Consider the following 15,405-nt stretch of genomic DNA (forward strand, 5'->3'; position numbering starts at 1 on the left):
GCTTTCTGGTTAATCTCTGTAATACTAAATTTAAGACAGGTGGATGCCCAATAATATCGTTCAGTTATTGGCTGCCACTCATACTCTCCAACGGAGAAGGCAATGGCAAGCCACTCCAGTACTCTTGCCTGGAAAATCGCATGGACAGAGGAGCCTGGTGGGCTGCAGTCCATGGGGTCACTACGAGTCAGACATGACTGAGTGGCTTCACTTTCACTTTTCACTTTCATGCCTTGGAGAAGGAAATGGCAACCCACTCCAGTGTTCTTGCCTGGAGAATTCCAGGAACGGCGGAGCCCGGTGGCTGCCATCTATGGGGTCGCACAGAGTCGGACACGACTGAAGCGACTTAGCAGCAGCAGCAGCAGCACCCAGTCTGGTATTCTTGCCTGGAGAACCCCATGGACAGAGGAGCATACTGGGCTACCAGTCCTTGGGGTTGCAAAAGAGTCAGACACGACTTAGTGACTAAACAACATACCCTCCAAAGAAGAAGAGAGGTCAAGTGATCCATCCTCTGGCCTGGATATTGTTTATACAGAATTGTTTCCATTGATATTTCAAGGATCATGTCTCTTTTTTGTTGTTGTTCAAAGAATTATTAGCACTTTTATTTTTTTTTGGTAATTTGAGATTTGGGTGTTGAGTGGGAAACTTGGTGATTTTCTAGGTATCCCTGAATTAGATCATTATAGCCTAGCTCCAGTATAGTGTTTTAAATTGTTAGAATTTTTAAGATACTGGTTTATACTCATACACCAGTACACAGTTAACTTTCTAGAATACTTTTATGTATGTGAGTTTTTAAATATGCATCCCCATCACACCTTGGAGAAGGAAATGGCAACCCACTCCAGTATTCTTGCCTGGAGAATCCCGTGGACAAAGGAGCCTGGCAGGCTAGAGTCCATGGGGTCACAGAGTTTACATGACTGAAGCGACTTAGCGCACATGCATCACACCTGCTCCCAAAACAGATGTGCACTGAGGCGCACCAGTGTTCCTCTGGGAAGTAGCAGGGCCGCCTGATTAAAAAAGAGGTGGAGCGGGCTCCCCTGGTGTCCGGTGCTTAAGAATCCAAGCTTCCACTGCAAAGGGCACGGATTCCATCCCTGGCCAGGGAACTAAGATCCTGCAAGCTGGTGGTGTGGCAAAAAATAAATAAATAAACACAATATGTTTAAAAGGAGTGGAGGAAGTTTATTTTTTATTTGAAACACAAGGTGAAGGAGCACACAGGCTGATAGAGTTGAATGGAGAAAAACACTCAATGCTTAAAACTACAGGGAGGAAGTTGAGAACTGGTACCATACCACCTCTTTGATAAGCAGAAACTGAAAGCCCTGAGGAGGTGATGACCTCTTGGAGACACTGATGTAGAGAATGGACTTGTGGACACAGTGGGGAAAGCGTGGCGCGAATGGAGAATGTATCGACAAAGATACAGTACCCCGTGTAAAGCAGGTGGCCGGTGAGAATTTGCTCTCTAACACGGGCCGAGCCTGATGCTCTATGATGGCCTGGGGGAGGGGGATGCAGGGAGGGAGGGAGGCTCAAGAGGGAGAAGATGTGTATATAAAGGCTGATTCAAGTTGTTGTAATGCCAAATGACGTTGTAATGCAATCTTCCTCCATTGAAAAATAAATAGAAGAATAAATAAACCCCTGCACAGCTGGTTTCTATATGACCTGGGACATTTTAGTTCATTCTCTTCACCTCCGTTTCCCCATTTGTAAAACTAAGTAACAACAATTTTGCAGAGCTTTTGTGAGTAGAAAATGAAGTGATTTATGTAAAACACTTAGCACAGTACTTGATACTTACTGCTTATAAAATGGGTAAGTTATGACATGATGTTTATTTTATTGTGTATATGGCAAATGTTGATTGATGAAATAACACATGGGAATATTATGTTGAAAGGTCTTCTTTAATAGATGAGATTTTTCGAGTTTTTTTTTTTGCTTTTTGTTTGTTTTATTCGTGCTTAAATTTTACAAAGAAGGGAATGGTTTATTGAGTTACTGTGGTGTCATCTCTAGGGTCCTGGGGACAAGGTCCGAGTAAGAGGCGCATAGTGCGAAGGCCACCACTAGAGGGCCTCTCCTCTGCTAGAGCAGTGAGGCAGCTACCCTGGGAAGCCCTGGCTTCTCGGAGACCCAGCAGTCATGCTATTCATTTCGGGAGTTCTAGAGAGCAAGCGAATAAGAAGGACCCTACAAAAGCAACTGGTAGGAACCACTTCCACCAGAGATCTGGGAGCATGCAGGTGGATGTCACCAGAGACACCTGGTAGGTTCCAGGCTAGGGAAAGCGGGTTGTTGTAAGACCCTCTCCACCTCTGCCATGCCACTGAGTTACCCTTATGGGGGATAAAAATGACATCATAGAGTGGAACATCCGCTTTGTGACAGGAAACCAGGTAGAGTGAGAGGTGAGGGCTTAACAATAACAACAAATCCCACCTGGAATCAGCACGGAGCCTTCAGATTCCCAGTGGAGAGAGACCAAACCCATGGCTGGGCCTGCGTGAATGAGATGCTCATAAAGCCCTTAGAGTTCCGGGACCACACAAGTCTTTTGCATTCTTTCCACAAGGACGAGGCTGGGCACCTGTGATGATGCACTATCATGAGATAAACGTCCTGGGGCCCGGGTAGTCACTCAGGGATCGCCCAGCCAGTGATGCAAGAGGTATGTCATTGTTTTTAGTCAAGCATCATTGGCCAGCAGCTCACAGGTGGGTCAGAGAAGGAGCGGTGAGACCAGGGCTTGCAGAGGCAAAAGCTCCAGCAGAAACCGGGGATCTGGGCTGAAATGAAGCTTTCCCTGCTTCCCAGGGAGTCGGACCTCTCAGGACTGGGGCACCAGGGCAAGGCAGAAGTCCCAAGCCTTTGTTTTCTTGTGGCAGCCTTGCTTCTCTGGACTTGGCACCGTCTTCAAAAGGAAAAAGAGTTGTCCAGGGGATCAGGCAGAATAACGTGCCCCCAGACTTCCAAAGAAGTTAATGCCAGCCTGAGAAAGCTTTGCTTTTTTCTGACTCTTCTCCTAAACCAATACTTAAGGATTTTGCGCAGGGAGGAGGCTAACTCCCCATCCGAAGTCAGTAGCTCCCTGTTTAAACTTGTGAACCACTGAGGCTAAGTTCTCAGGGCCTCGCCTCCGGTGTGCTGGTCTCAGCAAAGGACAGGGGCTGCCGAGGGAGCTGCGGGCCGGCCCCCCGCCCCGACCGGAGGCAACCCTCGGGGCCGAGCTCCGAGGGAGGAGGCCGGGCTGCGGGGCTGGGCTGGCGGCCCGGGGCGGGGGCGGAGCAGGTGAACGCGCGGGGTGGGAGCGGGGAGTGCACTTGGACGTGACGTTGGAGTTTGCGGCAACCTGGGCGCGGGAGGCTGTGCGCGCGGGTGCCGAGTGGGTGCGCGGCCGGCGACGATGCGCTCCGCGGGGCGGCCGCCGCAGTGAGCCCTGCGCGGCGACGGGAGCCCGGCCGGCGGCCCCGGGAGGCAGGGCCGGGGCGGCCAGCAGCTCGCGCTCCTCCCGGGAGGAGGCCGACGGGCCCGCGAGGCGCGCTCCAGCCGGCCCCAGGATGTAGGCGATCGGCGGCGGCGCTCCTGCAGGCTGACGGCTCATCATGAAGAAGCACTCGGCCCGGGTAGCCCCGCTCAGCGCCTGCAACAGCCCGGTCCTGACCCTCACCAAAGTGGAAGGTAACTGACCGGGGCGGCGGGGCCTGGAGCGGGGTGCTCGCACCCTGTGACCTGTGCCCCTGGGGCAGCGCCGCGCGCCTCCGGAGGTGGCGGCTCGGTCGCCCGGGTGCCCCGAGAGGCTGCGGGGAGGGGGCTGCGGGCTGCCCACCCGGCTGCCTGCTGTCCGGCACTTCAACTCCCTCGAGGCCTGCCTGGAGTCCCCTGGGTTGGGAGCATCACCCCCGCTCACCCCATCCCGCCCCCAGGCAGACCAGAGGCATAGCTCAGAGAGGGCTGGCTGCCGCAGGCGGACACATCCCGCCCGGCGCTCTGAGCCTTCCTCAGCCCACAAGCCGGGCGATGCCCCGCTCCGTGGCAGGGCCAGCAGGTGAGCGAAAGCCACCAGCAGCCCGGAAAACGTTTCTTTCCCCCTGCTCCAGGGGATCTGAGGCAGAGACCCATAGCGGCTCCGGAGAGCAGCCTTACTCAGACCCAGCGGGCACTCAGCTGGAGTAGAGGACCTTGCCTTTCTATGGGGAAAGGAGGAAAAGCAGAGAGAGGCAGCCTCAGCCCCCAACTCCTCCTCCCAGGAGGCCGAGGTGGACTGGCTGAGTCTCCTTAGGCCAGGTGACGGCTGCAAAGGGACTGTCAGTGGGTTGAGAGAAGCAGACCCCTGGTTCTAGACTAAGGGTCCCAGTGCAAACCCGGCTTCTGCTATTCCCCTGTGACTGGCGCTTGGAGCTGGGACCTCTGTGATGGTTTCTGAGGACCCTGTATTCCCTCCCAAGCTCTTGTTTGTTACAAGGAGAGAGGGAATCTGAGACGAGAGGAGATGGCAGGGCACCCGCCAGTAGTCATCCTGGTACTGTTGCCCCCATACTAGAGAGGAGGCCTCTGAGGCCCAAAAGGGTGAATGGTCTTGTCCAAGACCTACAGTGGTAGGTGGAGAAGCAGGAATGGAATCTCAGCTGTTGGAACCAAAAGCCATGCTTTTCAGAACATCACTTTGTACTAACCTGCAACTCAACAATTTCTTATATTCTATATATTTCTTAATACTTAACTATTTCTCCTTTCCTGCCTTTAGAAGGTTGTTGGGATTTTTTGTTTGTTGGTTTTCTTCCTGCACATGGCTGCCTCTCCCTTTCCCCATCCCAGTCTGAGGGAAGACTTGGTAGGAGTGGCCCATACCCGAGTCTAGTGCATGTGCTGCCTCTGGGGCGGGGTGACAAAAAGTGAGCGTGTTAGTCGCTCAACTGTGTCCTACTCTTTTGGACCCAATGGCCTGTAGCCTGCCAGACTCGGGATTCTCCAGGCAAGAATACTGGAGTGGGTAGCCATTCACCATTGCATATTCAAGCCTTCCTGAGGATCTTGCTCAGAGGTATAAGGAAGTTGGGGAGGGGAAGGGTTGGATATTTGTTTCCCTTGGGGAACCTGCAAGGTCTCTCTTTACTGATGAAGTCAAATCGGTCGGCCCTGCTCTCTAGTTGTAGAGTACCTGTCCCAGGTAGCCCCCAGCCCACCTTGGACAGGACACCTCCCAGGGGGCACTCGGAACCAGGCTGGGCATGAATGGCGAGGCCTCCGTAGCTGGGCACTGTGACCTCAGAGGTACTACAGAGGGCAAGGGTGACTTGCCAGGCACAGGCACCCCCTCCAGCCAGGCCTAGGGTTGGCCTTCAAGGAGTGAAAATGGGGTTTCCCTCCCCCAAGTCCCTTGGGGCTATTACCAGATAAGCCTTGAGCCGCTCTTCACGTGGATGACCTAGCAGAGCCCGGGTTTGGTTTCTTAATTAACATTTGCCCATAAATGTCTGTGGATAATGGGAAGTATATTAAACTAAGAATCGGCTCAGGGGATTAGACTCCCCCCTTGCAGTGTATAAATCGTAAATACTGAGCCTTGGTTTCCTCAGTTGTAGAACAGAACTACCAACCTACCTCAGGGCACTTTGGGAAATGAATGCAGTCGGGTCAGTGGGTAGGTAGGGGACAACACCTGGCACACACCTGGCACACAGTAGGTGCTTAATAAATGTCTGGCAATCCTCCAGTCACCGACTATCTCACACCTTTGATAAACCTTCTTGCTGCTCTCAAAAAGAGTACATGTGTGGGGTATCTAGACGTTTTTGGAAGTATCTGGAAGCACCTACAGAGTTCCAGTGATACTAGAAGACCTCCAGTTGCCTTTTTGTATAGGATGCCTGTGTGTGTGTCAGAAAAGGTCTGCAGGGCAGAGCTAATTAAACCTGCCCTGGGTACACCTAGACTTTCATGTAGCTCTTTCTGTCTGTCTACCTTTCTTACCTTGGCATTTGTATTGTTTGGTTTGGGGTCTATTTTTTGAAACCATTTGCATCTTGTGTGCTTGTTTTGGAAGTATTGAATCATTTTGTTTTGCCTTGCATGCACAGGATAAGGTGGTCCCCCTACTGTGGCTGTCTCTGTGGATGGCAGACAGGCTCCAGTGATGGAAGGCAGCCAGCAAAGAATATTTATTAGCTTGTGTGGTATGTCTTCTAAGGGGAGGCAAGAAGGCCCCAGCATGTGGTACATATAAAACCAAAATAGAAAATACAACTCTTGGTGGAACTCAAGCACAGGATGGTGGACAAGGTGACTTCATTTACTCAACAAATACCTCCTCTGATCCTGCTCCATGTCCCTGGAAGTGTGAAGATGAGCAATGCTAGCTGCATTCTTTGAAGGAAGTTGCAGCTTAGTGGGAAAGACACCCATACAAATGAATAGGTAATCCAGTACAAGGTAGTAAATTCTGGTTCAGAACTGAGGACAGAGAATTGCAGGGACACTGATAACTGGATAATCTGAGGAGGGGGAGGGAAGGATTCCTGAGGAGGAGGAAGAGGCCTTCCTGAGGAGGACGAGGAGAAGGGGGAGGCCTTCCTGAGGAGGAAGGGGAGGCCTTCCTGAAGAGGAGGAGGAGGCCTTCCTTAGGAGGAGAAGGGGGAGGAGGAGGAGGAGGGGGAGGAGGAGAGGGAGGAGAAGGAGGCTTTCCTCAGGAGGGGGAGGAGGAGAGGGAGGAGAAGGAGGCTTTCCTCAGGAGGAGGAGGAGGCCTTCCCGAGGAAGAGGAAGAGGCCTTCCTGAGGAGGAAGCAAAGAAGAAGGGGGAGGCCGTCCTGAGGAGGAGGAGGGGGAGGAGGGGGAGACCTTCCTGAGGAGGAGGAGGGGGAGGAGGGGGAGACCTTCCTGAGGAGGATGAGGGGGAGATCTTCCTGAGGAGAAGGAGGGGAAGAACTTCCTGAGGAGGAGGAGGAGGCCTTCCTGAGGAGGAAGAAAAGAAGGAAGAGGAGGCCTTCCTGAGGGGGAGGAGGGGGAGACCTTCCTGAGGAGGAGGAGGGGGAGATCTTCCTGAGGAGGAAGAGGGGGAGAACTTCCTGAGGAGGAGGAGGAGGCCTTCCTGAGGAGGAAGAAAAGAAGGAAGAGGAGGCCTTCCTGAGGGGGAAGAGGGGGAGAACTTCCTGAGGAGGAGGAGGGGGAGGAGGGGGAGATCTTCATGAGGAGGAGGAGGGGGAGAACTTCCTGAGGAGAAGGAGGCCTTCCTGAGGAGGCAGAAAAGAAGGAGGAGGAGGCCTTCCTGAGGAGGAGGAGAGGGAGGAGGGGGAGACCTCCCTGAGGAGGAGGAGGGGGAGGAGGAAGAGGAGACCTTCATGAGGAGGAGGAGGGGGAGGAGGGGGAGAACTTCCTGAGGAGGAGGAGGGGGGAGGGGGAGGCCTTCTTGAGGAGGGGGAGGAGGCCTTCCTGAAGGGGAGATTTTTCTGTGGAGGAAGGCTTCTGATTGAAGTGAGAAAACCTGTCAGGCAGGGAGGGAGGGGAGGCCGGTTCAGGCAGAGGGAAGGGTAAGTGCACAGGTCTTGCCAGAAAGCAGGAGAAGGGGACTGCACCTGGGCTCAGGGAGGAGTTGAGTCTTGAAAAAGGACTTCCAGACAGGTTGATGGCATCTGTCCTGTCTGACTGCACACCTTGTTTTTTTTTCATCTTCCTTTCCTGGCATTCCCCCTGGACTCAGACACTGAATATTGATCAGTAACGCATCTTTACTTGGATTGTCTGTATTCACAACCAGCTAATTCATGTTCAATAAAATTGGATTCAGTAGGAATTAATGGCTGAGAACAGGACAGTAAATTCCCCCAAGAGGCTGCCATGGCCACATGTGGACTGTACGTGGACTGGGTTTGGGGCCCACCTCTGCTGCTGAAGCAAGTGACTGGCTTGATGATTAAAACTCTCTGGGAATCAGTTCTTTCAAATGGAAATGAGGGTGATGATCTGTCTCTAGTAATAATGAGAGTAATAGCTTCCTGCTAATGAGCGTTATCAATAGGTTGCAGGCACTTTACTATCGATAGGTTGCAGGAGATAGCTACAGAATCTCTTTGCCTTCTAAAAGAAGGAAGCATTATTACTGCAATTTACAGATGAAGAAACTGAGTCTCGGGGATTCACTCAGAGAAGCTATGCAATGAGAAATGAAGGGTGCTGTCAATTCCCTGGTGATCCAGTGGTTAAGAATCCGTGCTTCTACTGCAGAAGGCCTGGATTCAATCCCTGGTCAGGGAACTAAGATCCTGTAAGCTGCAGCATGGCCAATAAAAAATTTTAGATAAAATTCTATTAGAAAAAAAAGGAAGAAGCAAGGGTGCCAGGCTGCACATGCATATTTGCCTGGCACTTTGTAAGCGCTCAGTACCTGTTTCCTCCATCACAGTGTACCTTAGAGGTCTGGACCACTGCTATCGCTCACAGGGCCCGCTGCTGTTGGTATTACTACTGCCTCTCTTCAGGGCAGTCAGCCTGTCTCAGCCTTCCCCAGCCTCGATCTGGCTCCTTTGTTTATTCGTTTATGACTGTGTTAGGCATTTGTTGCCAGCCGGGGCTTCTTGCTGGGGTGTGTTGCCCCGAGGCATGTGGGATCCTAGTTCCCCAACTAGGGATTGAACCCCCATCCCCTGCATTGGAAGGTGAATTCTTAACCTCTAGACCACGAGGGAAGTCCTTCTGTTTTTTGTTTTTTAAAACATGGTTTCATTGATTTTACTTTTTGGCTGTGCTGAGTCTGTTGATTCTAAGGTTTTTTCCTAGTTGTGATATGCAGGCTTCTCATTGCAGTGACTACTCTGGTTGTGGAGCCTGGGCTTTAGGGCATGTGGCTTCAGTGGTTGCGTCTCTTGGGCTCTGGAGCCCAGGCTTAATAGTTGCGGTGCATGGCCCTTGTTGCTCCGTGGCATGTGTGATCTTCCCAGATCAGGGATCGAACCCGTGTCTCCTGCATTGGCAAGTGGATTTTTTATCAGTGAGCCACCAGGGAAGCCACCTCCTTTGTTTTTATTAAAGGAATAAGACTGTTATTCGGGGACATGCAGCCCTGAGGGTCAACCTTAGAAGCCTCTTGTCTTGAAAAATATACTGCCAAAGGGTTCCCACGCTCAAAATGTTTCCTAGGTTGCATCGCTCTAGGTAGGCCTAAAGTCTCAAGGACAAAAATCACTCCTGTATTGATCCAGTGTGTTACCTAATATGTGCAAGAGAAGGAACCAGATATACTGGAGATGCTAAGAGGAGTCAGTTATAATCCTTGACCCAAACAAGTGAGAAATGTCGCAAAGAAAGATTGTATGTTGGAAGGTAATTTTTTTTTTTTGGTCGTGCCCACTGCATATGGGATCTTAGTTCCTCCGCCGGGGATGGAACCCGGGCCCTCTACATTGGAAGTACAGAGCCTTAACCACTGACTGCCAGGGAAATCCCTGAAGCTCACTTTTGGCTGGGACACAGATAGCCACCCTTGTCACTCTTACCCTTGCTTTGTCAAAATGACATAATCTAACAGGACACTATTTCCTGCTGAGCCTGGATGTGTACTCAGAACCCTTCTCATCACTGAACTCCAGATGATGATTATGTTTCCTTTCAAACTGGTCTTCTGGGAGCATGATCGCAGCACCATGGCAGAGGCCACGCCTCTGCCCTCTGGTGTCATCGTGTGCTGTGCTTAGTTGCTCAGTTGTGTCCAACTCTTTGCGACCCCCATGGTCTATCACCTGCCAGGCTGCTATGTCCATGGGGATTCTCCAGGCAAGAATACTGGAGTGGGTTGCCATGCCCTCCTCTAGGGAATCTTCCCAATCCAGGGTCTGAACCCAGGTCTCCTGCATTACAGGCAGATTCTTTACTGTCTGAGCCACCAGGGAAGCCTAAGAATACTAGAATGGGTTGCCATGCCCTCCTACAGGGGATCTTCCCAACCCAGGGATCAAACCCAGGTCTCCTGCATTGCAGGCGGATTCTTTACCATATGAGCCACTAGTGAAACCCTGGTGTCACAGGTGAAAGGTAAGAACATGGGGTTCCAGGCAGAGGTGGCCCTGTAGACCTAGATGCAGAGTTAGGAGAGGATAGCATTTGGCAGAGACCTGTGGGAGTCTGGTGGGGACAGAGCTTGCGTTATTTAAAGAAGTCAGGGGAAGAAGGTCCAAGGTCAAGGCTGGCCACAGGCAAACTTGGAGGGCCTCTTGAATTCTGGGCCTGGGAGAGTAGACTGAAACTGGTAGGAAGAGGGAGGTGTGCAAGAGAAGGGAGACACCGTCTAAGTTTGGGATACATGGCTATGATGTTCAGAATGAACTATGAAGGTGATTTCACCAATCACAATAAATATTTATAAAGGAATTAGAGTAGAATCAAAAAGTCAAGTATGGCACAGACAGAGTTGAAGTAAGAGGGCAGAAAGGGAGTCATTCAAGAGGACTCTAAAGATGAAGATGCTTTAAATTCCCTGGCAGCCCAGGGATTAGGACTCTGCACTTCCACTTCAGAGGCACAGGTTCAATCCCTGGTCAGGGAACTGAAATCCTGCAAGTTGAGTGGCATGGCTCCCCCTAAAATAATTAAATAAAAATAAAGATTAAGATGTCATTGGCAGTCACAGCTAGGGAGCCAGATGAGACAAGATGAGAGTGAGGCCTTGGCAGTGCCTGTGAGTGCAGGTGTTTGTGGGTAGGAGGCAAGGACCTGGGAGAAAGAGGTGGTGAAGGCCGAGTAACAGATCAGGTGGGAGATGGCACTGTGGGGGTGAACGGGCTGGCCCAGAAGCCTGCTGGCCACAGACACTGGGGAGATGGAAGAGGCGGAACCCAGATCAAAAGGCATTGTGGAAATCCCAGGAAGAAAACCAAGAATGAGAAATTGTGATGCAGTATCAAATAGGGCTAAAGGAAGCAGGTTTAGTTTTGTTTTTTGACCTCACTGTTCAGTTTGTGGAACTAGAACCTTCGCCCTTGACAGTGAGAACACAGAGTCCTAACCTCTGGACCCCAGGACACAGTTTTATAGAAACAATTTTGCTGGTCCACAAACCAGATTGCAAGGGGTGAGTGTTTGGCAAAGGAGAAGAAAAGCAGAGGCCAGTAAAGGTGTTGGTCCGTAAGAGAGGTGAGGGGAATTAGGTTCTCTTTAGGGGAAAGGGTAGAGATTTGGTCAAAGTGTTAGTCATTCACTTGTGTCTGACTTGTTGCAATGCCATGGACTGATGATAACCCACCAGGCTCCTTTGTCCAGGAAATCGAGGCGAGAATACTGGAGTGGGTAGCCATTCCCCTCTCCAGGGCATCTTCCCAGGCCAGGGATCGAACCTGCATCTCCTGGTTGGCAAGCAGATTTGTTATCACTGAGCCACCTGGGAAGCCCTGCGGAGATATGATGTTTCTGTAAATCAGAAGAAGGAGGCTCGTGCCAGGGCAGGTCCGGAGTTGCCCCAGGAGGGTGTGATGAGGCAGCACAGACTGGAGGCAGAGGGGCTTGGGAGGACAGGCCAGGCCAGAGAAGGGGTGGCTAGCCTGGCAAGAAGCGAAAAGATGAGGTCAAAGGCCTCAGAAATGTCGGCTGCTGGGGAGGGAAGCCAAGGGCCTGAGCTGATGACTTGGATCTTCTCTGTAAGGGACGAAGTGGCACTGCCTGCCAGAAATGATGGATGGAGACGAAGGCTCGCAGAGGTGAGAAGGGGTTTGGAGGAGCTGTGTGGGAGAGCCCTGGACAGATACAACTCCTAAAAGCCTTTTTGGCAAGCGATCCATTCTCACTGGTTAAGACTCTGTGTCACTGAAGGGGAGTGTGGAGGAGGAACGCCCTGTGGGCACAGGATGCTGGCATTTCATGTCCTGCTTCCCTACCAGCTAATTCTCACCTGCTGGAGCCTAGGCTTCTCTTTTCTGAAAAGAAAGGGGATTAAAGTAGAGCTTCCATGGCTGTTTCAGCAGAAAGAGTCTATGAGTCTAGTAAGTAGCTTACTCATTAGCAGGAACTGGTTTATCTGATGAAATCTCTTTACTATCAGAGAGCAAGACTGAGGGAACAAGACCCAGGGCAAGTCGGAAATTTGACCTCTGTGTGTGTGTGTGTGTGTGTGTAAGTGTGGATGTGTGTGTGGATGTGTGTCCGCATGTGTGTAAGTGTGGCTGTGTGTGTGTGTGCGCACATGTGTATGAGTGTGTTTGTGTGTGCACACGCATGTGTCTTCATAGAGGAAGTAGTGCATGCATGCTCAGTCCTGTCTGACTGTTTTGTGACCCCATGGACTGTAGCCCGCCAGGCTCCTCTGTCATGGGATTCTCCGGGCAAGAAGACTGGTGTGGGTTGTCATTTCCTCCTCCGGGGGATCTTCCTGACCCAGGGATCGAACCCGAGTCACTTGTGCCTCCTGAACTGGCATGTGGATTCTTTACAACTGCACTGCCTGGGAAGCCCCACGTGTGTGTACATGCATGTGTGTGTATATGTGTGCTTGTGTGTATGTGCGTGTTCTCGTGTGTATGTGCATGCTTGTATTTATGTATATGTATGTACATGTGTGCATGTGTGTGTGTGTTTTTCAGGGGTGGGATTTGGCATCTGGGCAGGAAGAGGAAGAAAAATTAAATGAGCACTTAGATTCTATAAATCTTCAGCAGCAGGAAAGCAATGGACTCCAGACAACAGCCCCCCATGATGGGAGTACAGAAAGAGGTCTAGAAGGACCCCAAAGAGGAATGTGCAAATTTCCAGCTTTGCTGGAGCTGGCCAAAGCCTCTCTGCCTGGGCTGCGCTCAGCCCATCACCCTCAGCCCCGGCAGAGGGGTGGAGTGAAGCCAAGGCGGACTTTTAATACCTTAAGCTGACCGCACTTGGGTCCTTGAACAAGCACCCTCAGTCCTGCCTTAGAGATGGACGTTACATGACTCTGCTGAGAACTAGATGTTCTACAAGACACTGCTCTTTGTGCATCAAGATGAGTTGTGCAACCACCTAGGCCACCAGTTAAAATATCGCCCTGTCTCCCTGCTCCCCTTCGGAGGGGGAGACTCCGTGTACCCCTTTCCTTCCTGGGGGGCTGTGCTGCATACAGTCTGTCTTCCTATAACTGCCATCTCCCTGTGAGGCACGACAGCCTGATTCCCACCACACAGACGTGAGAGAAGAGGAGTGTGTACGTAAGTTGGTATTTGTGTGCGGGTCCCAGCAGTGCAGGACTATCCCCTGGTCTTTCCAGGGTGAGTGCATGCTGTGAACGGAGGTATGATGTGCCTGGGCAGGCGGTGGAACTCAGGCTAACAGGCCATGACTGGCATGCGCGGGGATTAAAACTGATCCCTTCCAGCCCAGGTGTCTTCAGACCACGGATCCAAACAGGCCCTCGCTCCCCTCCCAAGGTGGCCTCTTCCCTCCCCCAAGGCGCTAAGGGCATTATCTCAAGCTTACCGGTATCCACTCACCTTCTCAGAAGTCATGTTTGCTTTGGGCTGTGAACATTCCAGAATTTTTTTAAATCCACTGCAAGAGGCGGTGTGGTTTGGATATTGGGAGTTATTTGGGGACCTCTAAGGATGCAACGAGTTGACTCACTGGAAAAGACTCTGATGCTGGGAAGGATTGGGGGCGGGAGGAGAAGGGGACGACCAACAGAGAATGAGATGGCTGGATGGCATCACTGACTCGATGGACATGAGTTTGAGTGAACTCCGGGAGTTGGTGATGGACAGGGAGGCCTGGCATGCTGTGATTCATGGGGTTGCAAAGAGTTGGACATGACTGAGCGACTGAACTGAACTGAACTGAAGGATGTGCAAGGAGATCCAACCAGTCCATTCTAAAGGAAATCGATCCTGGGTGTTCATTGGAAGGACTGATACTAAAGCTGAAACTCCAATACTTTGGCCACCTCATGCGAAGAGTTGACTCACTGGAAAAGACTCTGATGCTGGGAGGGATTGGGGGTGGGAGGAGAAGGGGACGACAGAGAATGAGATGGCTGGATGGCATCACCAACATGATGGACGAGTTTGAGTGAACTCTGGGAGTTAGTGATGGACAGGGAGGCCTGGCATGCTGTGATTCATGGGGTCGCAAACAGTCGGTCACGACTGAGCAACTGAACTGAACTGAACTGAACTGAAGGATGTGAGGAGTGGGGCGGAAAGGCCAGTACTAGTGTCTGTTCTTGGAGGTGGTGAAGATGGCCGCGAAGCAGGACAGATTTGGGGCTGATTCAGACTAGTGCTGCAGCCAGGTGGAACTTCCAGTGAACCTCGAAGAAACCTCCTGCCAACCGGCTCCACATGCTTTAAAAAAGCAGCACTCCTCACCTCCCAATTCTGTATCCACACCAGGAAAATACTTCTGATTTTTAAAAACAACTTTGCAGCTGCCATGTTGACATCTGTTCTCTACATGTTAATCTCCAGGAATTATAGCAAAGGCTTAAGCAATTCAGAGAAGTACCTGGTATTTCTAACCTAGTCATCATGGCAGTTATTTCTTTTTTTTTTTTTTTTAAATAAATCTTGTATTTTAGAATTGTTTAGTCGCTAAGTCGTGTCTGACTCTTTTGCAACCCCATGGACTATAGCCTGCCAGGCTCCTCTGTCCAAGGATTTTTCAGGCAAGAACACTGGAGTGGGTTGCCATTTCCTTCTCCAGGAGACCTTCCCAACCCAGGGATCAAACACATGTCTCCTGCATTGCAGGTGGATTTTTTACCACTGAGCCACTGGGGATGCCCTATTTTAGAATAGTTTAGATTTATGGAAAAGTTGCAGAGATAGTACAGAGAGTTCTTAAATACTTCACATCCAATTTCTTCTATTATTAACATCTTCTATTAGTATGGTACATTTATCACAATTAATGAGCCAACAGTGATGCATTATTATTAACTAAAATTCACATTCATTCAGATTTCGTTGGTTCTTACCTACCATCTTTTTCTGTTCTAGGATGCCGTCTAGCATGCCACATCACAGGCCTCCTCAGTCTTCTCTTGGTTACGACATGGCGGCATTTCTTCTAAGAGGTGGTCACAGTAAATACTCCTCCACAGCTTGTCACCACTTCCTGCACAGTGGCAGCTCTCGGTCTGTGCCTCACACCTTGACAAACACAGTGCACTCCCCGCTGTCACCCTCAGGCCAGTCTGCTCAGGCTGCCATGACAAAGTCCCACCGCCTGGATGACTTAATAGGCTATTTTCTCACTGTTCTGCAGGCTGGAAGTCCAAGATCAGTTTCAGTTTTAGTTCAGTCGCTTAGTCATGTCCGACTCTTTGCGACCCCATGGACTGCAGCATGCCGGGCCTCCCTGTCCATCACCAACTCCCAGAATTCACTAAAACTCATGTCCATTGAGTAGGTCATGCCATCCAACCATCTCATCCTCTGTCGT

At 51.0% G+C, this 15,405-nt stretch overlaps 1 protein-coding gene across 1 annotated transcript in view; it reads left to right on the forward strand.

The window, feature by feature from the left end:
* Positions 1 to 3,389: 3,389 nt before the first annotated feature.
* The window catches only part of SLC35F3 (solute carrier family 35 member F3), a 146,483-nt gene continuing 134,467 nt past the window's right edge, over positions 3,390 to 15,405 (forward strand). The window contains exon 1 of the mRNA XM_055425793.2: positions 3,390 to 3,705. Within this exon, the coding sequence (XP_055281768.1) occupies positions 3,630 to 3,705 (76 nt within the window). The 5' untranslated portion in view covers positions 3,390 to 3,629. The remainder of the gene's footprint in view (positions 3,706 to 15,405) is intronic.

Source organism: Moschus berezovskii, chromosome 12 (assembly GCF_049115385.1).
Source record: "Moschus berezovskii isolate FMDL1 chromosome 12, NW_MosBer_1.0, whole genome shotgun sequence".
NCBI classification, from domain to species: Eukaryota; Metazoa; Chordata; class Mammalia; order Artiodactyla; family Moschidae; genus Moschus; species Moschus berezovskii.